The sequence below is a fragment of the Neltuma alba genome, unplaced genomic scaffold, assembly GCF_004799145.2.
Source record: "Neltuma alba isolate B1F8T4 unplaced genomic scaffold, ASM479914v2 tig00011419_pilon, whole genome shotgun sequence".
Classification (NCBI taxonomy): Eukaryota; Viridiplantae; Streptophyta; class Magnoliopsida; order Fabales; family Fabaceae; genus Neltuma; species Neltuma alba.
In genome coordinates this window covers 646,400-672,872 of record NW_021636103.1, presented here as the reverse complement: position 1 = coordinate 672,872, position 26,473 = coordinate 646,400, and the positions used below count along the sequence as shown (strand labels likewise).

The 26,473-nt window shown below is 32.8% G+C and overlaps 3 protein-coding genes and 1 pseudogene across 3 annotated transcripts; 2 read left to right on the top strand and 2 right to left on the bottom strand.

Moving 5' to 3' along the window:
- Positions 1–903: 903 nt before the first annotated feature.
- LOC114713170 (rust resistance kinase Lr10-like) lies at positions 904–2,128 on the bottom strand. Its single transcript, XM_028897757.1, has 2 exons — positions 1,885–2,128; positions 904–1,769 (listed from the first exon to the last, which is right to left on the bottom strand). The coding sequence occupies exons 1-2, from the start codon at positions 2,126–2,128 to the stop codon at positions 904–906; spliced, it is 1,110 nt and encodes a 369-aa protein (XP_028753590.1).
- Positions 2,129–2,716: 588 nt separating this feature from the next.
- Positions 2,717–8,677, top strand: LOC114713169 (LEAF RUST 10 DISEASE-RESISTANCE LOCUS RECEPTOR-LIKE PROTEIN KINASE-like 2.5; annotated as a pseudogene).
- Positions 8,678–11,392: 2,715 nt separating this feature from the next.
- On the top strand, positions 11,393–12,510 carry LOC114713168 (F-box protein CPR1-like). Its single transcript, XM_028897756.1, has one exon. The coding sequence runs from the start codon at positions 11,440–11,442 to the stop codon at positions 12,508–12,510; it is 1,071 nt and encodes a 356-aa protein (XP_028753589.1). The 5' UTR covers positions 11,393–11,439.
- Positions 12,511–18,060: 5,550 nt separating this feature from the next.
- On the bottom strand, positions 18,061–18,974 carry LOC114713167 (uncharacterized). The gene is made up of 2 exons (XM_028897755.1): positions 18,842–18,974; positions 18,061–18,632 (listed from the first exon to the last, which is right to left on the bottom strand). The coding sequence occupies exons 1-2, from the start codon at positions 18,972–18,974 to the stop codon at positions 18,061–18,063; spliced, it is 705 nt and encodes a 234-aa protein (XP_028753588.1).
- Positions 18,975–26,473: the final 7,499 nt, after the last annotated feature.

The following is a 26,473-nucleotide window of genomic DNA, read 5'->3' as shown; positions in this document are numbered from 1 at the left end:
TAGTAAATAAGAAAAGTAATTACTAATTAATTTAATAATTAATAATTCAATATTTTTTAATTACAGATCACAAATTCATAATATTTAAATAGTTAATAAAGAAATATAATAAACAAATTAAAAAATATTAAATATAATAATTAATTGAGATAAATTAATAACCAACGATACAACTCAATAGCTAATTAATTAAACCAATATTTAATTACTACGGTCTAATGCATTGGCTGCCACTTTATGCTCTAACCACTTCGATCTTTCCAAACCCATAGACAAATTAATTGTGAGATATTCAAAACGTATGAAACAATAATAAACAACTCACAAATTGACCACTTCTCTCCGTTCATTTCTGTAGACACAAACAAGCATATCTGAGAGAAGTTGCTCAACCCACATCTTATCCCAGTGGTAAAGCAAAACCATGCTACCAGTAGAAATGTTGCACTGCAGTTTTTTTGTGAAAACTCGGAGGCATATGCTTACGATATCATTTTCAAATTTTATGCCTTTTTAACTTGTTCTTACTTTTGGCAATTTATCATATCCTTCTAACTTGTTTTGAAAGTCCTGAGATCTCTTTCTATTGGGATACATGGATGAGTGTTCTACATGCACATTGATAATAAAAGGATTCAAAAGTTTTACAAAATACATTCAGTAAAAGTAAAAGCTATATATACTTGGCAACCCAACGTACATATTCATGACTCTAAATTCAAATGCCTTGCAGGAATAATAGTACTTGTACTGGTTGAAGCAGTCAAATCAACCAGAGTTGGAGGCACCTTTAGTTTATCTACTTCTCCTTCCAACATCTGTACCACTGTTTTCATGGATGGACGATTTATTGATTGCCACTGAATGCACCAAAGTCCTACAATTGCCAGTTTTTTAGCAATTCTAATCTTCTATAGAAATACTCATGTTTTCTCCTTTGATCAAATTATGAATCCATTCTGGATATAGAACTTGAAAAGTTTCTTTGTTTGTATCAACATTTTTCCTTCCACTGATCATTTCCAAGAGTAGCATCCCATAACTATAAATATCTGATTTGTATGACACATGGCCAAAATTTGGAAAAAAGACTTCAGGTGCAATATATCCTAAAGTTCCTCTTGCTATTGTCATTGACACCATACTTTGATTTTTAGAACACAATTTAGCTAGACCAAAATCAGAAATTTTAGGGGTGAACTCGTCATCTAACAACACATTGTGAGGATTGATATCAAAATGGAGAATTCTATAATCACAGCCTTGGTGAAGATATTCAATCCCTTTTGCGATGCCAAGAGCAATCTGTTGCAGCTTCGACCACCCGAGGAAATTTTCTCTGTTATCTTGGGAAAATATGAACTTTTGGAGGGAGCCTTTTGGGAAAAAGTCATAAACAAGAGCTCGATGAAAACCATCAGCACAAAATCCCCACAAACGAACAACATTGACGTGATGAATTTGGCCCATTGTCCCCATTTCGTTGATGAAATCTTGTCCATCATTATCTGAATTATTCAGTACTTTGACAGCAACTTGAATTTTAGCAGATAGCTTGCCTTTAAAGACTGTTCCGTGAGAACCTTCACCTAATTTATCCTTGAAACTGTGTGTGGTTCTTTTGATATCAGCGAAAGAGAATCTGGTAGGTTTAAGTGCCTCGTAATTCTTCAAAAACTTTTCAAGTCTTGCTTGATCATCTCCTTTCTTCTTGAAGTAGCGACATGTGTAAACGCACACGACCGACAGCAAAACCAGCACAATCGAACCTAGAGTTATGCGAGCACAGCAAATGAACATTCTATTTCAATCCAAGCCAGAATCTAATGAATTATATTTTTTAGGGGGGAAAAATGGAAAAGGAAAAGCCTATTAAGGTCTCACCTGTTCCGGGCAAAACAATTCTGAGCATCTTGCTGGTTTTATGCTTTTCAATTTTGAGTGGTATCGAGTTCCTCCGAAAAGACGCTGCCGGTATGGGCGAATCTAACCGAAACATCATAATGCAGGAAAGTAGGTCCCCGGACAGGACACTGTCATCAGAGCCAAGGGCAAGAATTGGGCAGGACTCGCGCGTATATCTCGAAACAGCCGAAGAACAATTGAAGAAAGTAATATTTTCGGTCATATTGTCAGTATCATACTCTAGAGGATAAATACTTGATGAATTGTAGAGACGGCGTGGAGAAAGAGCATGGGAAGACATTCCTCTGGATCACGTACTTTAAGTGGATATGGGATTCATTGCTTATATAATCGACAAGGAACTGACTCCTTCAAGAGCAGGAATAGACGGAAACTCAACCATGGTCCCATTTTCATTGAGACGGAATGGAAGAGTCTCAGTATGAGGCACCTGCTGGTGGTTCTCACCATTCCCTTGTTTCAGAAGGCGCACCCATACATGCAATATCACCAACAACCAAAATCTGCGATGGGAAAACATTGTAACCAAAGGATTTCCTTTTGAATCTGAAGCTTGGATTGAGATTCCTATCTACCTATTTGAATAGGAGTAATTGTTAGGAGACACGTCGTATATCTCATTCAAAATGGAAGCAGGGGAAGTAGGATGCAACTTCGAAGGTGATTGTGGACCCAAATTGTTTGCCGTGGCCTTTGGGGCTCCTTACTGAAAGCTACAGCTTCGGATTGACCCGAGATTTCTTTTTAATTTAATTATCAATCTCTTTTAAATTTCCAGAAAAAATTATTGAATTTGCATTTCCTAATCTGAGGGAAAATGGAGGAACATAACAGTTAGTCATATCGTCCCACTTAAATCATACAGCAGGCGAAGGAAGATAGAAGGAAATATCATCAATATTCAGAGAGAAAGCCGGTCAAAGGAATTGTAAAGAGAAGTCACTAGTCAAAAAGTGAAGTCAACTTTGGACCAAACTAGTGACTACAAGTTAGCCGCGTGGAACTGGAAATGGAAAAGGCAGATGGAGCTGCGTTTAATCAGAAGGAAAGTAAGTGATTGAAGCTCAGAATCAAGAGGTAGAGCAGCTGCACATCATTCTGAAGTCTGAATGATGGACAGGGAGAAAGGCTTGAGGTGTTGGCACCCGTTGTTGGTTACCCTGCTTCTACTGTACGGACTTACGAATTCTCAAGAGCACACCGAGTTCTGCGCTCCGTCTCGGTGCGGCAACATCACAAACATCGGACGTCCATTTCGACTACCAGATGACCCGCCTAACTGCGGCGATCGGATCTACGAGCTAGTCTGTGATGACAACGTCACTTACCTTAGTTTACCTGATGGAAAATACCGGGTGCTGGGAATAAACTACGACAACTACACAATCCGACTCTTAGATGAAGGCATTCAGGAGGGTACTACCTCCTCCCTCCCTCTCTATCCCTTATCCATGTACGATTTCTCCTCTTTCGTGTCTCCTTACGGGTATTATGAAGATAGCAGGAATCCCTATATCGCTAGTACCCTAAACAGCAACGGAACTGAATCTATATTAAACGAGATGGTGGGGTACCTGAACTGCAGCGATGCAGTGAGGGACGACGCAGCGTACGTGGATACGGCTCCGTGCGTGAATTGGCAAGGAGGCCATCTTTATGCTGTGGCTGGAGACTTGCTGGCTTCCCAGTTTAAACCTCAGTGTCGTCTGATATCGGTGACTTTCATTGCCTCAGATTGGGAGTCATTGGTGCCTGGTGGAAATAAGTCGTGTGCTGATATTCACAAGGTGCTTTCCTATGGATTTGAGCTTTCATGGCGGCGACGAGCCTGTGCTGATCTTCATTGTCCACATGGCACCATCTGCTCTTTCAGCCCTGAAAATAAACGTCTGCAATGTCTATCTTATTCTTGGCCACATACTCCGGAATGCCTTACCCCCTTCGGAATATTTTCCAATTGCCGTAAGTATCCGTTTCTATTTCAATAAGATTATTGGATCCTATCTTCTTCGCTTTGCCCTTAAATGATCAAATTGGTGGTAGATGTTGAACTCTCAAACATCAGCCACTTAATAATAGGATACCAACAAATACTTTTAAATTGATCCAAGGTCTTGTAAATATATAAGTTTTTATTTATTAATTGAAAGATTGCATTATTTGTAACTAAAAATCTCAAGTTCACAATTTATTCTTTTTAAAAAAATTGTTTAAGATTTTTTTCCTTGAATTTTGTTTAAGATTTAACTGTACTATTTCTGAATTATAAAAAATGAATTTAATTTTAGTTCTTAAATTGAGAAAAATAAAAAAAAATTAACTATATATTATCCTTAATATTAGAATTAGATAACTAATTTGAAAATATTAAAAAAATTAGTTAATTTAATTATTTGTCACAAACGTATTTTGATATTTATAACTATCCTCTTTGATTATGTACATTAAGTTATTTCAATTATCCTTTAGTAAAAAAATTTTACGATCAACAAAGATATTTTGAGAAAATTGATTATCAAAATATATTGAAGTCTTATATTTATAATCAAATTTAACTCCCAACTAACTTTCTATAAAAACTAAGAACCCGAGGTAGTATTAGATAATTAATGTGTGTATGTTCTCCCTAGTCCCCACCTAATCAATGATGTACCATTAACAGAAATCAGATTTAACAATTTGTTGGCCTGAATTAATCAGTCAAGATAAACATAATGTAATTAAATTTTAATGGATTTTCATTCACTTGGTTCTTTTTTCCCTGGTTATGATGCAGGGGTGTCAAAGTTGCGCATAGTTGTGGAAGGTAAGGTAACATTAGATAGCGTTTTTGGTGAAAACAATTAAGAAATTTGGTGACAGATTAAATTGACTAATTTACAATTTGAAATATCCAATCAATATTTTAATTATTTTGAAAAACCAAGACCAATAGTTTAGTTTTAATTCCATCAAATAACTTCTTATTGAATTTAATCTTTCAATTTACTATCTACTTAAGTTATAAGTCTCTTTAATTTTACTTTTAAATATTATTGAATACATGCATGTTAATTATCAAAATTAAAAGATGCAGTACATTGGCATTCTTCATATATAACCCCTTTTTCTCCATTTCCATATTATTTTTGTTTAATTTTAAAATAATGGAGGATAAAGGATTTCTTATCTTATTTCAAATTTGTAAGGCAATTTATCTCAAGTTTCACCTTTTTGGGGGGGGGGGGGGGATGAAATGTCGATATGCGCTATTAATCAGCGAGTGCGACAATATTTGCAAGATAAATCTGCACCATTTAAATAAAAAAATACTTTATTAAATATTTTCTTTAAAATGGTAGTCTCCTGAAAAATCATCTTTTTCTCCATCTTGTTTCATTTTGGATAACAAAAATTTATCAGGTTTTTTGTCTCAAAAGTTTCATTTTGGATAACAAAAAATTTATCATTTTTTGTCTCAAAAAGTCGTGTATTTTCAAAGATTAATTTAAAGAATCTATACTATTATAGATTTGAAAAAGCATACTATTTTTGTTTAATTAATTTGGTATTTTAAGTGAAAATCTTAGGGCTCCCGAATTTAGAAACCAATGTAAGTCCCATGCTTCCGTCCCTTTGAGGCAAACAAAAAAAAACCCAAGGAAATGCAGGTCCCATGCTCTATATGAAATTTAAAAACGTACTGTAATGTTTCTAGTTTATAAATAGAATGACTTGTTAAGTTTAGTGGTCTTAAAAATAAATATTGAATTTGGGTTTTTAACTAAAAAATAAAGAAAACATTAAATTATTTATTTATTTTGTTTCGTTTGTTAAGAATTGTATATATATAATCTTAATATAAGAGCCAGTTAAAAATTGAATTTAGTCATAAATATAATACCTCAATACATTTTGTCTTCCAAATTCATAACTTTTTTTCTTTAAAGATGGGACATCAAGGAGTCACGTGTATGATTAAATAAAACAGTATAAGAATACCAATACACATTTGTTACACACAACAAATTTAGCTAATTTTTTTAATATCTTTAAATTAATTATCTAACTTTTTATGAGGTAATACTTTTTTTTGCTATGCATAAGCATCCTTTTATGAAAGGAAACCCTATTTAAAGTGTTACTAAGCATTAAATATGAACACCTCTCTTAATAAAAATTTGAATCTTAATTTGTCACGCTGTGAGGGACTTTGACTAAACCAAACACTTGGAAATACTTAGATTATACTACCTCCAGTCCTAATTATAAGACATTATTTGTAGATTATAAATAAGGTCTTATAATTAGATCAAGAGATGGTAGTCTATGCTAGCAGATCTCGTGATTCCCAAAGTTTTTCGGTGCTGTGTGTGTGGAAAAGAACCTGCCAGCTTTACTAAAAGGAAAAAAGACATATTTTCATCCATCAATCTTTACAGTTTTTTTTTATGTTTTATCTGGGGGTCAAGATCTTTACAGTGCTTATTTGATCGTGTGCTGCGTATTATTACTGTCGTTGATTTTTGTAAAATTTTCTTTCAGATTTCATCAATGGAATTGCAACAGGTAACGTTCTATGATTCTCAGCATACTTATTCTATATTTCTCTTTTACTAACTTTCTTTGTCATGCTCGTGACCTTTTTAATGTATTTCATTTTTTTTAATTCTATAATAATTTGTTGAATGCAATTATAGTAGCAACTGAGTTGGCGTTCATACTAATTGTTTGCAATTCTAGCATCTACATTTGGTTGATATTTTCCATAAGTCTGGTTAAAAAGAAATAATTCAATTACCCCTTTTTTTTGTGGGGGTGGGTTCAGGTGGAACAGATAATTAATTAAGCCCAATCAGAAGGCCCAGACTAAATAGATTAAACCAGCCCATGCCAACCAAAATAATTAATATAATACAAGATTTACTTTATAATGTAATAATTATTTATCGTAGTAGTTATTTATCGACATTAAAAAGTTCAGAAATTATATTATTATGTTCTAAAATTGATGTGAGAGTTTTATAATTATATCTCAGATCAATGAGAAAAATATAGTCACTATTGGAAAGAGATTGTTTAAATTTTACTACCTCCGGTCCGAAATATAGGAACTAGTTGATTAGTTTGAGTAGATTAAGAAAATAAATTAAGTTAGTTATCTATAATAAATAGGTGTTGTCTTTTCTAAAATATCCTTTTTAAGCAAGTGTAATGATTAGTACTATCATTATTAGAAGGATTACCTTGAAAAAAACATGCATAAATATGAGAGACAAAGTGAATTGAGGTCTTATATTTAGAATCAAAATAAAAGTCAAATGAAGTCTTATGCCAAGGACCAGAGGTAGTATAAAACTTTTATTGAGGAACTCGCAGGAAGGTCTTGTGCTTTACTGGAAATCTGATATTGGCGATTTCTTTCCCACCTGACTTTCATTTCTATCAAATTAGTGATATTTTAGAGACTCGCTAATTTTATGACCCTTTATGGAAATAAACACATGCAGGACTAAAAGGAATAGGGGGGAAGAGATTCACTCGTGATTACCATAGTGACTACATTTCCAGCCAATCAACTGTTGCAAGAAAATTAGGAATGGTCATTGGAAGAGCTGTTTTGCCACCCATCACAGTCAGATTTTCATTGGGCATCATACTCCTATCAGTGTTGTTTATACATGAATGCCGTAGAAGGCACATGTCAATGTTCGAAAACATCGAAGACTTTATCCGACTTCACAACCTCATTCCAATAAGATACTCCTACAAGGATTTGAAGGCAATGACCAAAGGTTTCAACGATAAGTTAGGTGAAGGAGGATTCGGCACTGTCTACAAAGGGAAATCAAAGGGTGGATATGATGTTGCTATCAAAATGTTGGGTAAATCCAAAGCTAATGGCCAAGAATTTATCAGTGAAGTGGCAACTATTGGGAGGATTCACCATGCTAATGTGGTACGCCTTGTTGGGTTTTGTGTCCAACAAACAAAGCGTGCTCTTGTTTATGAATTCATGCCCAACGGATCACTAGATAAATATATTTTTTCTAAAAAGAAGGTATCTCTTTGACTCTTCAAAAATTACACGAGATATCTTTAGGAATAGCTCATGGAATTGCTTATCTTCATCATGGTTGTGACATGCAAATATTGCATTTTGATATCAAGCCTCACAACATTCTACTTGATGACAATTTCAATCCAAAGATTTCAGATTTTGGACTCGCACGATTATATTCGTCTGATGATAGTATTGTCACTTTGACTGCAGCAAGAGGGACCATAGGATACATGGCTCCAGAATTGTTCTATAAGAATATTGGCAGAGTGTCATATAAGTCAGATGTTTATAGCTTTGGAATGCTTTTAATGGAAATGGCTAGTCAAAGGAGGAATTTGAATCCACATGTTGAATATTCAAGCCAGCTTTACTTTCCTTTGTGGATTTATGACCAATTTGACGAAGAAAAAGATATAGAAATGGAAGATTTGACTGAAGAGGAAAAGAACTTAGCAAAGAAAATGTTCATAGTGGCACTATGGTGTATACAACTAAAGCCAGCAGATCGCCCTTCAATGAATAAAGTAATAAAAATGCTAGAAGCAGATGATGCCAAAAGCCTTGAAATGCCTCCAAAACCTTCTTTATATCCTAATGAAGAAGTTTTGGTGAATGATGAAACCTCCTCTAGCCTGGCAACATCGGCCATCTCTAGACATTCTAATAGTAGCCAAGCTGAGGGTGCAAGCGATGGGAAATGAAGCGTTGCAGATGAAAAAGGAGCTTAAATCCGGTTATGTTTTGAACTCCAGCATATCACTTTTTATTTGCTAACAACACTTAGTTATTGCCCTGATTTGGATTATGCTTCCAATGATTTAGTATCTTATTTTCATTGTTTAATAATGATATTGCGGTATTGACAAACACTGATAATCTCTTTCAAGGTCATAATCTAATATCTCATATATCAGTATGAGAGTAGTCTAGTGAAAATGCAAGTGATGACAACTAACAAAAGAAATAACAAAAATAAAAATACATGTTGAGTTTTAAAATGACTTTCCCTCATAAGATGTCATTGAAAAAGTAATCATTTTTTTAATACCCGTTGAATTTCAAAATGACTTTCCTCTGTAATATGTCATGGAAAACATAATCATATTTCTTCTTTTGTGGATTTGGATGGCGAGCATAAAAGCTGATTAATAGCTAATTATCAAACCCCAAATCTAGTGCCACTAAGGGCACATCTTTTGCCACTAGACTAAATGTTCTTTAGCAAAATAATAATCATATTTCTAGATCTATAATATAAGCACAAATTGATTTCTAATCTATTTATAATTTTTTAGACATTGATTATTATATGTGACCCTATTAGGATGCATAATTTGTAATTTTATACATCACACATTCTTAAGGCCAACGTTATTGTAATTGATTTTCTTAATGAATAATCTGTCTTTTCTCTTCTTTTCCTTCCCCTTTCTTTTTTTAACTCTTAATAGACAGGGCATACAAATGGTGTAATACTCTCGGAATAATAAAGAAAATTAAAAATATCATTTTAAAATTTAACTGATATTTTTTGTCATTTTTTTTAGAAATATCATATTGACATTGGCATGAAATGAATCTACATACTATTATATTAGAAATTGAAAACACATATTACAAGTGAACTATTACAGATAACAAGTTTGCGGTTAGAAATAACAAGTTTAAATAGAAGGACAATTTGGTTTTTTAAGTAATATTTGTTAATTCATATTTAAGACTCTGTTCTTAACAGTAATTTTTTGAATTTAAGATTCCATATTACTTTTTATATTTTTGAGGGTCTTTATTTGTTATTTTTTTATTTTTTATTTATTCCTCGTTATGCCGTTATGTCAACATAAGCTGGGGAGGGAAGTATTTTGAAATGAAAGGACCGTGGAGAAGGTTTTGCTGTAGAGACAGCCTCAAAAGTGAAATCATTTGAATGGTTCCACTTTTTTCTTCAAAAAAAAAATATAAATGTCAATTGTAATATAAAAGAGAAGTGACTAAAAAATACTGATTAAACTTTAAAATAATAAATATGTGATTTTAACATGTCAAAATCTTTATAAAAATAATCAATACAACAATACATTATAAGAATAATCACCATCACCTATTTATCATTTTAAATTTTAATAGATAATTTATTATCATTTTTCCTAATATAAATGATGTGCTGGGAAAAATAAAAGATAATGCAAACTCATTAACATGAATGAATTTTAAGATTTTAAACTTGATTTTAAAAGTAATTACGCTATAAAATAGTTTTATATGTATGATAAGAGGAATAGATATGTTCTGTCAGATAGGATTTTGATTTTTTCCCCTTTTCTGTCAATAGTATGCTAATAAAATAGTTGCTTGTTATGGCCTTTAGAACACCAATAAATGGGATGAATTATCTTCCTTTTATATAAAGATAGAATAGAAAAGATAAACATTAAAAAATATCAAGGTTGATAATTGGTAGGAATCAAGGATATAGCGAAATAGAATTAGTAATAAATATTTAAAAAATAAATTGTATATAGACACACATATTAATATTGATTGATATTGAAATTAATTTAATTTTTTTCTAATTTAATCATCAATTTCCGGCAAAAGAATTATTCAGTATTCACGTGTTTCATCGAAAAAATAGAATGACGGTTTCAAAAAATTTTGGATAAAATTGAAATTAATTGTTAGATTTTTTTTTAAAAAAAAGGGCCAAAATATATATTTCATCATTTAAGTTTATATAATAAAATAGGCTAATCCTGATAACATGACAAACACAAATTCAAATCTCTTTTAACAATTATTACTATTTTAAAATTTAAAATTGATATGTTAACATTTGAAAAGATTTTTAAAGTTAAGTGATTAAATTAAAGTACCGTATAAAAAAGTTAAAATTATTGGTATACTCTTCAAAAAAGGAGATTAAGCTACATTCAGTTTTTTCGGTATACTCAATATCTTAAAATATTTTTTTAAGAACGTTCGATATTTTGAAATATTTTTTAATGTATTCAACATCTTAAATTATTTTTTTAGAGGGGTTCAATACCCTAATATATTTTTTGATACATCCAACACTAAGGAAAAAAAAATTAAAATACTGTATATACTTAAAAAATATTTCAGAGTACTGGATGTATCACAAAATAAATATTTTAAGTACTAAATATATCAAAAAAAAATTTAGAGTGCTGAAGGTATGTTAACCAAAAAAAATACGGAAGCTTTTTCTTGTTAGAAAAGTACCGTATTGGAAAACTATTATATGTATTCTCATTCCCTGAATTTCTGGATTTGATTCATCATGGAAAAAGAATGATTCGATTCTTACTCTCCTTGTTCGGTTCTGGATATATATCTATAAATGCGTCTCCACACTCTTCTGCTTCGGTGTTTCGGTGAGGTGAATTAAGAAGAAGAAGAACTGCCTCAGGGAAACCTAACAAATCGAGGCAAGTTCAGAGGAAAGAAAAATGTTGAGCGCCGATCTTCCTGAAGAAATTGTGGAGGAGATATCGATGAGGCTTCCTGTGAAATCCCTACTTCGATGCAAATCCGTGGCGAAATCCTGGTACGCACAAATCACTAATCCATCTTTTATAACTAGACAATTTGAATGGTCTGATTCAATCACCAAAAACCGCCGCCACCAGCTGATATTTCGATTGCACAATGCCTCTCTGAAGCCTTGCATTTCTCTAATTTCCGACCTGGAACCCATCGATATAGAAGTGCCGTTTCCTGAGAAGGATGTGGAATACATATTTGTTTATGGTCAATGTAATGGGATTTTCTGTCTCTATGGGGTCTATGGAGGAGACAAAGCTGGTGAGGCCAGCTTGATTCTGTGGAATCCTGGAACAAAAGAGGTGAAAGTTCTTCCTGCATCTCAGAACCAACCCAGAGACATGGTTTATATCATATATGGGTTTGGAATTGATCCTATTACAAACGATTACAAGGTTGTTCGATTTGGGAACCTGGCTTTTGAAGGAAGAGAACAACCTCCAGTTGAGGTGTATAATCTCAGTACTGGTTCTTGGAGAACCATAGATTCTGTTGTCCCTGCTTTTCGATTGTGTTATCCAAGATGCAGGGCTTATCTGAATGGGTTTTATCACTGGCTAACTGAAGATAATAATGATAAGGCCATTTTGTTCTTTGATTTCGGCAACGAGGTGTTTGGGAAGATTCAGTTGCCTCCTGAAATTGATCAATCTTATGAATCAAATGTTGCTGTGGTTGATGAGAAACTTGCTTGTGCTGCTACATATAAGATGACCAATTGTAGATATGAAATCTGGGTGATGAATGAGTATGGTGTTGAGAGTAGCTGGAGTAAGAAATTTGTTATTGGACCAAACCCAGAATTTGGATCATTTTTAGGATTTTGGGGAGATGATGAGATTCTTGTTGAAAATGAAGGTCATTTGGTTTCATATAATATTAAGAATCAGAAGATACAGAGGCTCGAAATCCATGGAGTTCCAAAACTGTTCAAAGTGTTTGATTATTTGGAAAGCTTGGTTTCTTTGAAGTCTTGAGAACATCATAAGTTGAATCTTCTACGTTCATTCATGTGGAGAGAAAAGGAAACCATATAAAAGGAAGAATGTTATATAAGATTTATATCTTATTTTTGCACTCTTCCCTTTATTGTTCCTGTCTTTTTTTTTCCAATGCATTGTATGCATTTGTTTTGTGGATGTAGGAGATTCATGCTGAAATAAATGTAATAGTTTATCATATGAATTGGAAATTATTCTTGTATGGACCGACTTTATCAATTTATTTGGTGTTGGCATTTCTGTTTTTTCAAAGCTTATCCAATTGTACTTTCCCACATTTTCCATAGAAATCTTAAGTTGATCGTCTATCACAGAGTTGGTTTTTTTGGGTACAAACATGATCTTTTTTCGTCAAAAATAACTTATGTCATTAAAAACTTGAAGAGGCCCACCACAACATATAAAGTCTAGGTTCATCAAAATTCATCTCATATACTAATGGGTATTGAATTTAGTGAAAGGAGTTAGTCCCTTATAACATGGTAAATTGAAGTTTAAATTTTTGCTAAGAGAAATACACACTTTTAGCATCTAACAGTTATTTCAAATAAGATTACTTCCAACAATAAAACTGAGAAGGAAAAAAGGTCCATCTTATGCCTAATGGGTAAAAGGTGTGAAGGATACAAAATTTGCTCTATATGAAGTGGGAAGACTTGTCCAAATTATGGGCAATAATTAATTCTTTCCTAGGAGCGTGGGCTTTAGAGACCTACCAATGAAGAATAATCGAGTGTTATGAATCAGGTCTATAAAGGGATGGTTATTATCATATTTCGAGCAAGTGAAGTGAAAAAAACTTATCTACATTATCGGGAATAATTACTTATTTCTTAGTAATCTAGTGTTATCAATCACGTTTATAAAAGGATGGTGATTATCACATCTCAAATTCATAATAACTTTAAAAACGTCACCAAACAAAGTCATTTAAACTTGATTATCGCACACTGGATTATTTCAATTATAAGATGATTTTTATAGTTAATCTAAACTCACACGCAAACTATTTAAACTAATTTTATTCGTTATGGATTCATGACCAATTTGATGAGAATAAAAGTACAGAAATGTAGAAGTTGACAAAATAAGAAGATTCAACCAAAAAAATAATTCATAGAAGTAGTTTACTATATGCTACTAATCAATCCCGGCAATATATATAAAATACTACCTCCGGTCTTAATTATAAGAGCTAGTTGACTAATTTGAGGAGATTAAAAAAAGAAGTTGAGTTAGTTATTTGTAATAAATAGGTGTAGTCTTTCCTAAAATATCTTTACTAATCAAGTATATTGACTAGAACTATCATTATTAGAAGGACTATCTTAGAAAAAAAATACATAAATATTAAAAACAAAGTGGATTGGGGTCTTATATTTATGATCAAAATTAAAGTTAAATAAGATCTTATATTAAAAACTGGAGGTAGTAAAAATCAATAATCAAGAAATGGAAGAAAATGATTTTGGCAGCTTTGAAATGCCTCAAAAACTGAGAATGTATTTTATTGATAGTGGCATATCAATGTACATGCTCATATGGCGAATGAGTTATGTCTTTCTATTTGGTGACATTTTACCGCTGGAAAACACAATGAGCCTAAGGGTGTGTTTGGTATGAGGGATTTGGGAGGGAGGAAGAGGGATTTTAATCATTTTTTCTTATTTGACAACACATAAATTTTAGGAGGGGAGGGAAAATTCTAAAATTGGGAGGATTTGGAGGGAAAGGGCAATATTTTGTTGTGTTGTGACCATTATACCCATATTTTGTCATGTTGTGACCATTATGTTCATATTTTGCCATGTTGTAACCATTATGCCCATATCTTAAATAAAATAAGAGTAAAATTGTCCATATTAAAATATTTTCCCTCCCCTCTTTTTTTATAAATCCAAACAAGATAATATTAAAATCCCTCCCCTCCCTTTCCTCTCATTGAGCCAAACATACCCTGAAAAATAGAGTATCTTGTTGGCAGAACATTTCGTGTCCTTTGGAAGAAACAGCCGCAAAAGTTTCATGTATCCAAGACAACCCAAGACAGTGTTTAATTATACTTTTAGCCTTTAATATAAGAATTAATTAATTAATTTAAATAGATTAAAAAAATAATTAAATTAGTTATTTATGATAAATAAATATTATTTTTTCTAAAATATCTTTGCTAATCAAGTGTATTGGTTAAAATTATTATTATTATAAAAACCACCTTAAGAAAAAACAAATAAATATAAGAGACAAAATAAATTGGGATCTTATATTTAGTATCAAAATAAAAATCAAATAAGTTTTTATATTAAGAATCGGATTCCCCCCTCTCCAACTCAACAATTGTGTTTGGTAAGAAGCACTAAAGGGGTTTGGTTTAGAATTTATTTTAGAAAAACCTATAAAAATAGTTAATACGAGAAATTGCTTGCTAATTAAAAATTACACCTGCGTACCAAATAGGACCTGTGCATATTAAACAAATAAAATAAAATAAATGAGACGCACCATGAAATGATGCCAATAAAAGGATATTGAAGATGATAAAATATTGGGAGAATTACAATCAAATCTTATGAAAGGAAAAAAAATTACGAAACAAGTCTCAGAAGTTGTTATTTTTCACTGTAGGACATATCATTTCAGACTGTTCAGATTGTTATTAGAATTTTTTAGTAATTATTTCTTTTCTGTGAGACTTGATTGTAATTCTTCCTAAAACATTCCCTTCTTGCCGAACTTTTTCTTAGATTAATTGTTTTTTTTTTATGACAAGAATTAGATTGACTTGCCGACTAAGAGTAGGTTGGATTCGAAGTAAAATCATGTTATGATGGAAACATATTTTAATTTACAACATAAAATCAAATATGCCTTGACATTTTTAATTAGAGACTGACTATATTATAAAATTTCAATCTCCATTCACATGAAAAAGTTAATAATGTGACATATAAGTTCTCCTGGTCTAAAAGATTTGCCAGCAACGGGACACTTGTTGCAATGCGTTTTTTAAACCCATTCATTTGCTTTTCTTTCTTTTTTTGTTTTTTTTTTGGCCAACATAAGATCCATGTATGCACCAACTTATGTGTCCACCTCATCAAGTTAACGGTGTTAATGTCATTCCAGACGAAGTTAATAGTGTGAAGGCACTAGAGACTAACATTTTGTAACAGTCAAAATTTTAGAGGCCAATATCATGCATTTGAAATTTCAGAGACTAATGCCAAAATTTACCTAAATTTGAAGGACTAAAATTTGTATTAATATTTCTCATTAATTCTGATAAAATATATTAAAAATACTTCATAAATAACATTAGAGAAGCATTTTGTTCACGTATGGTAATCCTCGTGACAGGATTGAAGGAGCCAAGATTACCAGCCATGCCTCCAGATGTGTTTCTTGGTGTTGTGGATTGGGTGGGCCTATTTCATATTTGTGTGTTTGGACCAAAAAGCCCGTAATATTTGGGCCGACATGCGGGCTGGGTTAGATAAATAAATCTTCGGTGGTTCCATTAAGTCCCTCGTTTCCCCCCATTTGCCACGTCATCACCAGATGCATGGAACATTTTTGACAGGTGCCGGTGGCGGTTGGGCTGGCCGGTGAAGGGTGTTTTTGTCTACCCATTATCTTTTTAATCACAATTATTGAGATTTCATTAATTCAATTAAAGTCTTTAAATATAATAAATGCATTTATAGTTGGGCCAAAAAAAAATGCATTTATGAATTCTTCAATATTTGATTCTCCTTCTTTTTGACCAGCAAATATGTGATTCTCCTAAAACTCAATATACGTTCCTTTATATAAATATATATAAAAATATTAATATATACAATTAAAAATGTATTAACAATTATTGTTATTGAAAAGAGATGCATAGACATTATACGTGTTCTTTTTATATTTTAGCATAAAAAGAAGTCTTGCTTTATTCCGGTCCTCTATATAAAAACTGATTAAAGAATTGATTTTTATTTTAAGTATAAAATCTCAATCCACTTAAATTTAAACAAGGGATAATTATTGTATTAAATCCTCAACAATCAACATCAAACTGGGGCGTCTCATGAATATTTATACACAAAATTATTCTTAATAATATGTATCCATCGTTTATATTAACTACCTAAGTTACGAGGAATGACATGGGAACAAATTTTTCTATACAATCACACTACAAAATCTAGGAAATTAAGTTCACTAATAGACAAATTATATGGAATTCAAGCTCTATCCTTTTGGGAAGATTTTAATTTTTCTATTTACATTTCAATTTTATAACTATTGCACCTTGAACTATCTTCAATAACGGATCCACCATTTAATAGAAACCACCAATTGCATAACTCATTCATCATTCTCCATGCAATTGCATGGAAATTCGAGTTTGAATGTCTGTTGCAAATGTATGATAATGTTAAGAGAGAGAAAGTTAGGGAATACAGAAGAAACCCACTTGTCAGTAGCCTCACCTATGGCAGGTTCACATAGACATTCAAAACCCCATGAGAATCTTGATGTCAATGTTAACGTGTTTGCTCCTTTTGAAAGGGCAAAGCCTTAGAACAGCGATAAGATTATGGGCTCAAATTCTAAAAAGAACCTCTCTGCTAACAGGGATAATATATCTAAAACTGTCCTTTTTGTATTCTTTTCATCATTTGAACTAATAATCAATTACATTGCTAATCCAATTATCATATGGCTTGAGCATGATTCTCTTATTTATCTTGATCTCTAAGCACAGATAGGCTGCTGAATCATAAGTGAACTCCACTTATTTGGAGTTGGACTATACTTTCACAAGCTTACTCATAACCTTGAGTTTTCTCAAATTTTACAACACGATACTCTCTTAGAGACAATAACAATATTGATAAATATGAAAAAGAACGGAATGCTAAACACTTCATCTCTAAGCAAATAATATCAAAACCGAGAATTATTTCATTGCATTGATAAGAAAACATCATCCATACATTAAACATAAGATGGACACATGAACTGAGAAAGTTTGTCTGAGAAAACATAAGTTCAACTGCTGGTCTGACTCTACATTAATGATGATCATAACCTAAATCAAACTATACCTGACTATGAGTTCAATCGAGGCTTTGAATTTCAACCATTTTCAAAGAAACCAAATCTGCAACATAAGAAGTTATCAAATTTTATGACAAAATAATTTTCAAAGCCCAGATCCAGTCAGGTCTAGTTTAAGGTATGCTTGAATTGAGGAGAATGGAACAAAAGAGAAAGCTTGGTTTTGATCTTTTTCCTAGATTTAGACCCAGATCAAACCTTTCCTTCTCTTCTATATCCATTCTCCTTAATCCAAACATACTCTGAAGCTTACTTGTCCTCTAACACAGATAAGGGGAAAATGCTTTCCACATTTCTGAAAGCCTGAAACATTTCAGGCGTAACATGAATTGGAAATTCCTGGACTTACTGACGAGCTTTAGGGTTGTATGAAATCAAAGGTTGATCATCTTCTCCCACAAGAATCTCATCTTCTTTCTAAAATCCCAAGAACATCCAATCTCCCAGCCCTAGTCCAATTACGTATCTTTTGTTCCAAGAGGCTTCAACCCCATACTCGTCCATAACCCAAATCTCAATCTGAATATCCATTGCGTAATTCAAATTATATTCCTTAACATAAGCAATAGAGTCATTGATGACAGCAACATTACACTCTATAAGTTGATGAGCTGAATTGTCAGTATCATCTTTTGGCAACTTCATTTTCCAAAATGCATCATCACTCATGTCAAAGCAAATAATGGCTTCATCAAAGAGACCAAGGGTCAACCATTGATAAACCACTTTTAGATAGGAGCAAAATTCTGGAGAGATTAAACTATAAACAGACTCAATCACATTGATCATTCTCCATGAATTGGTACTAAGATTATACACCTCAACTGTAAAGGGCTTGCAGTCTTCCATGTCAAAGTCCATCGAAGTCAAAATTCTAACAACCTTATAGTCATTTGTCCCAGGAACAACACCAAAGCCAAGTATGACAAGGTCATCTTTCTCGGAAACTTGATGGTGAGGTGAAGGAAGGACCTTGACCTCCCTCGTTGCTGGATTCCACAAGCATAACTCATATGTGCAGTCAAAGTAAGTATGATGAAGACAGAAAATACCATTGGAAGGACCATAAGGTATGATTTCACCCAGGATTTTGTCCGAGAGCCACTGAAGCTCCAGATCAATTATAGATTGTAAGAGGTCATCAAAAAGCAATGTTGCAGAAAACCCTGTTAATGTTCGCTATGAAAGGCCAGCATACCTGGTTGGCTTTGTGAGAGCTGAAAGTATTTCTTGATGAAACTATGGCTGGTGATGAGAGCATAGATGCATTTGTTCAAGACTTTACAGCGCATCAGATCTTTCACGGGGAGTTTCAAGAGGATTTTCGCCATGATATCTTGGGGTAGTTGCTTGCATTCCATTATTTTTGTGCCTCTACCGGCTTGGTGATGATGCAGAGCAGGGAGTGTATATAGCACAATGGCAGATTACAAAACTGTCATACTCTGCATCTGTCAGCAGTCAACAGTTGACAGATTGCAACATACTGGGGATGGTTGGTAAGTGTGATTTTTTTCCTTCCATATTACATAAAAGGACAAACTTAAAATCTCAATGGCCCAATGAGGAAATGCTACATTAAATAAGAGAATAAAGGTTTTTTTCATTAACAAGATAAATTAAAAAACCAGCAAAATTGAAAATTCTTCCATATTAACAGAAGTAAAAGGGAAAAAAATATTCTGAATAAGAATTTTTTTTTCTTTTTGTAGTTACTTTCCTTTTACTAAAATTACTTGACAAAGAAAAATCAGTGACTACATTCACTTTTATTATTTTTCCTTTTCTATTCTTCTCAATCCAATTTTAGGGTAGCATCTGGTCGTATTAAAAGAATCTCCTTTTTCACTTTGTGAAAATACTTTTCACCAAAACAAAAAACTTAATACAATTATAGTTTTACTAACCATCCAACAAGCATAAATACATTCTGAAATGTATATAATACAGAACGCAATACAAAAGCAGCGACATAAAAGCATATGTCATGTTTGAGTGAAATTTCTAGTTATTTGTTTCATTTGTCATGGGCATCAAACACGTATATAATACAGCATAAGACTTTTGTTTTTGAAGTCCTGCTGCTTCCTATCGTAGTATGATGTGAAAGGCTTAATTCTCAATTAATTAAAAGCCGCTCACAAAATCAACCTCGCAATAGCATATGCTAGTGTGCCAAATACTTATTCTACCGTTACACAAAAAGAGAACCACGATATCACAAAACTCACACCTAGACACTATTGGAAGCTAAACAGCATAAATCATGCATCACAGTAGCCTACCATACTTGGATTCTAGTTGCCTCAAATGCATCTACAAAATTCATTGAATCAACAAATTCAATTTCTTGTAGAACCAATCATTATGGACATTTTTAATGCATTCTTTGACATTGTAATATATACTCATTGTAAGGCACTTTAACTAGTGATATATTAAAACTGTTTTAAAAACTCATATGTAATTACTTTCCACATGTTATTATTTGCTCCTTTTCTGTTACACTACCATCTAGAGCCAACAAGAAAGCCCATCAAAAAAGACCAATCTTTGAAAGCCAGAATACATGGAAACCTGTTCAGGGTGATTTTAGCACATCGGTCTGGGACCTTTTTGGGCACGAGACTTTTCCCAAATTATTCCTTCCCACTCCTTGGTGCCCACTTTAGATGGCTCTCCTAGGGTCTTTTAAGCACCAAGTAGGCCTTATCCTAGTTATTCCAGCCCACTCTTCTGGTGGCCAGCCCCTTGCACTACTCCTAATGAAACAATCAATTGATAGCCACCAATTTCTAAAAGCTAGCATAAATAAATAATAGGTTGGAGAGTCTCAAGGCCTAAGTACATCTTGAGTTTTGATGCTTGCCTAGTGAAGGACCCATTACCTGGTGTACATAAGATTTCTTCTTTTCTTCTTTTCAACTATTCTTGACATCTGCTTCCTTTAAATTGTATGACTTATATTTGTGTTAGCTGCTTTGACTAGGTGAAAGAAGGGAAGCAATGATATATTACGAAATTATTTTTACTGGATACTTACGATCAAATCATTTAAAAGATTTATAAATAGGAGAGGTTGAAGACTGAGAATCATATCCATGTCAATAAATTAACTCATAAATACAATTCATGCTCACTTATAATGAGCTCTAGACCATAAACATCACATTCACCACAAATTTTCTAATTTCAATCAATCTATGAATTATGCACTCAAATCAAATATGTTAGGCTATTGCCCTGCCCGAATAAAAGATTCAACATTATCTATATGCACAATGCACAACTGCATAAGTTAGAAAGAACATTACTTCAATATATGATGCTGAATGAATAAGAGAAGTAAATACCTCAAATGGGGATAACATAGCCTTGATATCATGCCGCCAAAATTACATAACCTTTAAAGCAAGAGAACTAAAAACAATTTCTCATATTTGTGACTTGATCTTCTGCCTCCTCCCTCTAGAAATATACGTTTATTCTGGCCAAAAGCACATAAGAGTGGGCAGAGAAAGGGACAATGGGCCCACTCTAAAGAATCAAGAGATCTAAGACAAAGGAAGCATAGAGGTCTCTACAACAAATTAAGTATTTTCATAGTATTGAACAGGAAATGGTGAGAGGACCTGAAAAATGCCAAAAACTTGGGGAATGGAAGGCACAGTTACTCTAACTCCCTCCAATAAGCAACTTGTGAAGTTAATATACAGTAAATTGCAGAACATATGTCGTTCAATTTCAGATTAAAAAGCTTAGATCATCTCTAATTATTTAAAACTGCATCATATTGCCACTATTAAAAGATACATGAATAGAACAAAAAGGAGCATACAGCTAAGGGATTAGAAGAATTCAATCTGTCCAAATCAACCTTGACATAAGAGTTTCAAAATGATATGAGAAAGGTATAAGAAACTTTAATAGGGTATCTAACAACAAAATAAAGCAAAATTTTTAGATATAAACAATGATGGCAATTAAAGAATCAAGAATTATAAGTTTTAAAAAGTGAAAATGTAAGCTTATTCTCCTAAATACTCCCTCTGCTCCTAATCATAAGATGTCTACTAGATCAAATGAAAGAAAATTACACATAAATTAAAATAGGAAGCAATTGATCCGTAAAACTTGCTCCCCTCCTCTATTATTTTCCTATTATAATTAAAATATCAAACTCAGATCTATAGAGGTAGTCTGCTATATGGTTTCGGCATTTAGAAGTAGTATTACTCCATATCACACAATATGACATCTAGTTATCTCCCTATTTATACTCGTGGTAGTATGATAATCATAAGCAGTTAATATCACAACCAAGTAGACTTCTCATGCTCGTTATATGCTTTAGCTCTGAAGCGAAGGAGCTGTAAATAAAGTTCTGGATGATCAAGAAACATCCTAAAACACAAAAAGCTAGCAAGAGAATAAACACACTCTCACACGCATGCGCACAAAGAGATCAGCCTTGGAGAATTTCTCTGCACATCGAATGAGGACATACTATAACGGACAGACACAAGCTCAGGATTGATTGATCTCATACTTCATTTTCATATGGATTCAATCAAGACCTTATCATTTGGGTGAATCAACGTGTATTCATTCCTAATCAATAAATTTCAGGTTTGATTTCTCCTCAAAATATATATATATAACAAAAGGAAAAGAGTAGATGAAAGAAAGTATTTATTTTGATGGCTATTAAGAATACACCACAAGATTATTTTCATTAGCTTGATAATCTTTCTGAAACATCTAATCTTACCTAAAAGGGAGCTGTTACACAGATCCACCTAAGATTGTGTTGTCATTATGGTCAAATCTCGTATCCCATGCTTCCCAAGATGAAACAATGGGATTCCATTCCATATGCTCAATCTCACTCATTATATTGTAACTCCTCCTAATTAATGAATACAAAAGACCAGAACATATATAGTAAGAGAAAAAATTCTAAGGCCATCTAAAAAATAATAAATAAATGAAGTTGCCATGTTAATGTGTCTTCAACACATTCCCATGCATGCCATTTTATGAAATGAGAAACTATGATAAGGAAATAGTGTTATCCAATCACAATTTACCTCCTTCTGCTTTCCCTTTATGTGGTAAACAATCAAGTGGTTCAGAGTTACTCCAAAACCCACATAGATACGGGAAACACAGAATATTCCTAGCTAATTATCAATGTTATGCACAATCAAACAATTCATGGTCCAACAATAAATTTTTAATTTTAACTCAAGTCGCCTCAACATATTATCATTCATCAATCTCAATCCCACTGTGCTTTGCCCATTAATAGCACTCATAATGCGCTCTCAAAAGCAGATGTAAGAATGAATCAGACCACAATGACAAAACTGATAATGAATGATGAGTAAGGATCAGGCTAAAAAAAAGAATGAGTAAGGTGGTGAAGAGACTTTAAAACTTGATCCGGCTCAAATACCACAATGGTGGCAAAGACTTCACCTTTACCGATTTCCACCATGAAATCTGCAAGCAGCGCCATTCTATAACATGCACAAAGAAGAATGAGGGAAAGGAAGAAAAGCCGTATGGATTAGGCGACTTCTTCTCCTGCAAGGATCTCTCGATCTTCTTCTTTGAAGCCATGGTCGTGGGTGATTTTTCCTCAGAGATCGACTTACTGCAATATTGCTTCAGAGAAGAGCGACCTGTAAGAGTTCTTTTTCTTGTTAAACAAAAAAAAAAAGCCAATTGAGGAATATGGTTGCCATCATGAACTCTAAAAAATAGCACAAAAATCTCAATACATGAGGGAGACCGAACGCCCATTGTCCAATAAGTAAGAGAGGTCCAAGCCACAGACAAAAACATCCATAAGCATCATATTATTGTGCGGTTTCACCTACTTGGTGGAAATACAAGTCTTCAAGTTTTGTCCTAGTTGGCAAAAACTCAAAGGACAACATTTTATTTTGTCACACAACATTGCTACATAAATATACTTTGAATCAGAATTCATCTCCAAGCAACACAACTCCCTTGGGCCTTGACTCTCTTTCGAGGAGACAAACCTCCTAAATGGATCAATGCAGATGAAATGGATGAAAAAATGGAGATCAATGCAGCTTCGAAGATGATCTTTGAATGTAAATGTGCTTATTTGGCTACAAAGTGTGACAAAATAAAATAATGCATCTTGAATTTCTGCCAATCAAGATAAATTTGAATGTAAGTATTTTCTTGGCATATTTTTGTCCCCACTGACCCATTTACATATAAGACTCAAAGCCCTTATGCATTGGATATTTTTGTATGGTCTTTTTAAACTGATGGGTAAAATTACATTATAGTGTAATTTGTGATGCCTATAACTCATCTAAAAAATGTACTTTATGCATTTTTTTGCCCCTCAACCCCTTTTAATAAAATATATTTTTTGGGTTTGGAAGCCACAATGAAAGATTTGGGTAGAATCTATAAATACTCCTATCGCATTTTTAATGAAAAATTTTATGTAAGTTAGATTCAAGAATTTATTATTACAGGTAAAACAGTTCAAAGAACACTAGCACCTTTGTGATATAGTTGCATGAAGGGTGCCTTATGGTGGCACTTCTCACAATTCCAAATCTCTGTCCGGAAGCAATGGCTTGCGAAACCCCAAAAAAAAGGGACAAAAAACACTTATAAAGATATTAATACAATATCTCTCAATAATATTTTTATATCGATAGTAGGATTTTTTTGACCAGTAATATCGATAGTAGGACTTGAACTTATATTGAGATATAAATCACATCTTTTGTATAATTATTCAATTCATGAATAATTGTGTTATCTAGAATTAATATTTCAAACTGGACTCTTTCAATAAGTATGTTGCACTTGCTAAACGAGCCGAGCACCCACCTTCTTCTGGTTCAAGCACTGAGACATGGATTCTATTATCAGCATATCAAAACTGAAGCATCCTAGATTTTATATTTTCATAATTTCAGAAGGCCTATAAAGTAAAACTAAAATTGAAGGGGAAAAACAGTGAGAGATAAGATTTGAAAAAAAAATAAGAGAGAAAGAGGAAACAAAAGCACAGTTACGCATAGGTTGTTAAAATAATAAGGTAGCGAATTGGTTCGAGTCGTGCCAATAGACACTAACTTTAAGAGTTATTCTGTCACCATAAGTAGATGTAGATGCGGCAATCTCCGGGATTAAACGAACTCCTCCAGTAGGAAATAGAGTGTTAAAACAGCAAAAACATAGATATAACCCAGTGACAGAAAAATGAGAGGAGAAAAACGCAGAAGAGAGGGTGAATGCTTGAAAGCTCAAGAGCAGTGCATCGAAAACTCTGTCCCGAACCCCTTTATATAGGCCATGAAGCATTTGAATGTTGGGCACCTCACTTATGACAATAAACACCATTAAATCTTCAGTTTCAGATGTTGGCACAATGAACACTTTGCACCTTCAATTATGAATGTTAGAGACACTCAAAATCGAATTTCTGAATGTTGGCAAGCATTAAATTATGAAGGTTTTTTTTAAGGATTAATGAAAGGATAGTCTCAGTTCAATGAAGAATAAAACTATAATGCGCAGGGGGGCAATTGCCAATTTTCAACTATATTTTCCTTTGACGAGTCGTTGTCGTGTGCACGAACTCCTCCTTCTCTTCTAAGCCCATTTACTAGCCCAAGAATATGAGATAATTAATATACACTTGAACCTTCTCTCTGTTGAGCAATATAGAACTTCACTTTTGACACACCCACTTATATTCACAACATAGGTATCCTTCTATTAAAGGCATTTCTATTCGAGATACAGTTGAGTACTAAATGTGAGTACCTCTTTTAGCAGGGAAAGGAACCTTCTAACTAAATAAAAAGTTTCACATCTAAACTTTGAAGGCAGTGGATAAGATAAACTACGAGTCACCTAGAAATTATTTTTATGTGTTTTTGAGATCTAATTGAGTTATAGAAGATAAAATTTGTAATTATTGTATTATTTACCAGTAAAAAAAATTTATTAACATAAAAATGTTCTAATTATAATATGTTAATGAAATATTTTTAACTTAAAAAATTTAAAAGTGATTTATATTAAAAAAAATTGGCTAATAAAATATTAAGCACCAATTAGGTAAAGTGATTGCTTCAATCTTAGTAGGATCTTTTTTCTGTTTTTTTTACCAGCAATTTTAGTAGGATCTTGACCTTCCCCCATTCATTTGTAGGCATTTTGGGTTTATGAGCGAATGATATTTAAGATACTTGAAAGCTTTAAAAGTTAAAAAGTAGTGCTTTTGGAATTTTCTCTTAACAAATGAGATAATGTTGCTTGAGTATCACAAATTAATATAAACAAAATTAAAATATTTATTTTGAGCACTCAATGGCCAAACACCCCATATGCTTACACGTGTTGTTATTTCCATGATCTTTTTGTTCAATGATTCTTGCTTTGCTAATTTGTTCATTATTTTGACCCAAAGCATATGTCTTTTGCGTAAATTGGAAATGAATTTTCCCTGCTGCACTAGATTTCGTATGAGTTCTACTACTACCTCTTGTGCTTGATATAAAAGTTAGTTAACTAATTTGAGTATATTATTAAGTTAGTTATTTATAATTATTAGGTATTGTCTTTCCTAAAATACTCTTGCTAGCTATGTATATTAGCTATAACTACCATTTGATAGAATCTTTAACATTTACAACTACTATAAGGATTATTTTAAAAAAAATAGATAAACATGAAAGACAAAGTGAATTGGGATCTTACATTTAAAACCAAATTAAAAGTCAGACTAGCTCTTATATTAAGAATTGGAAGTAGTATTTTA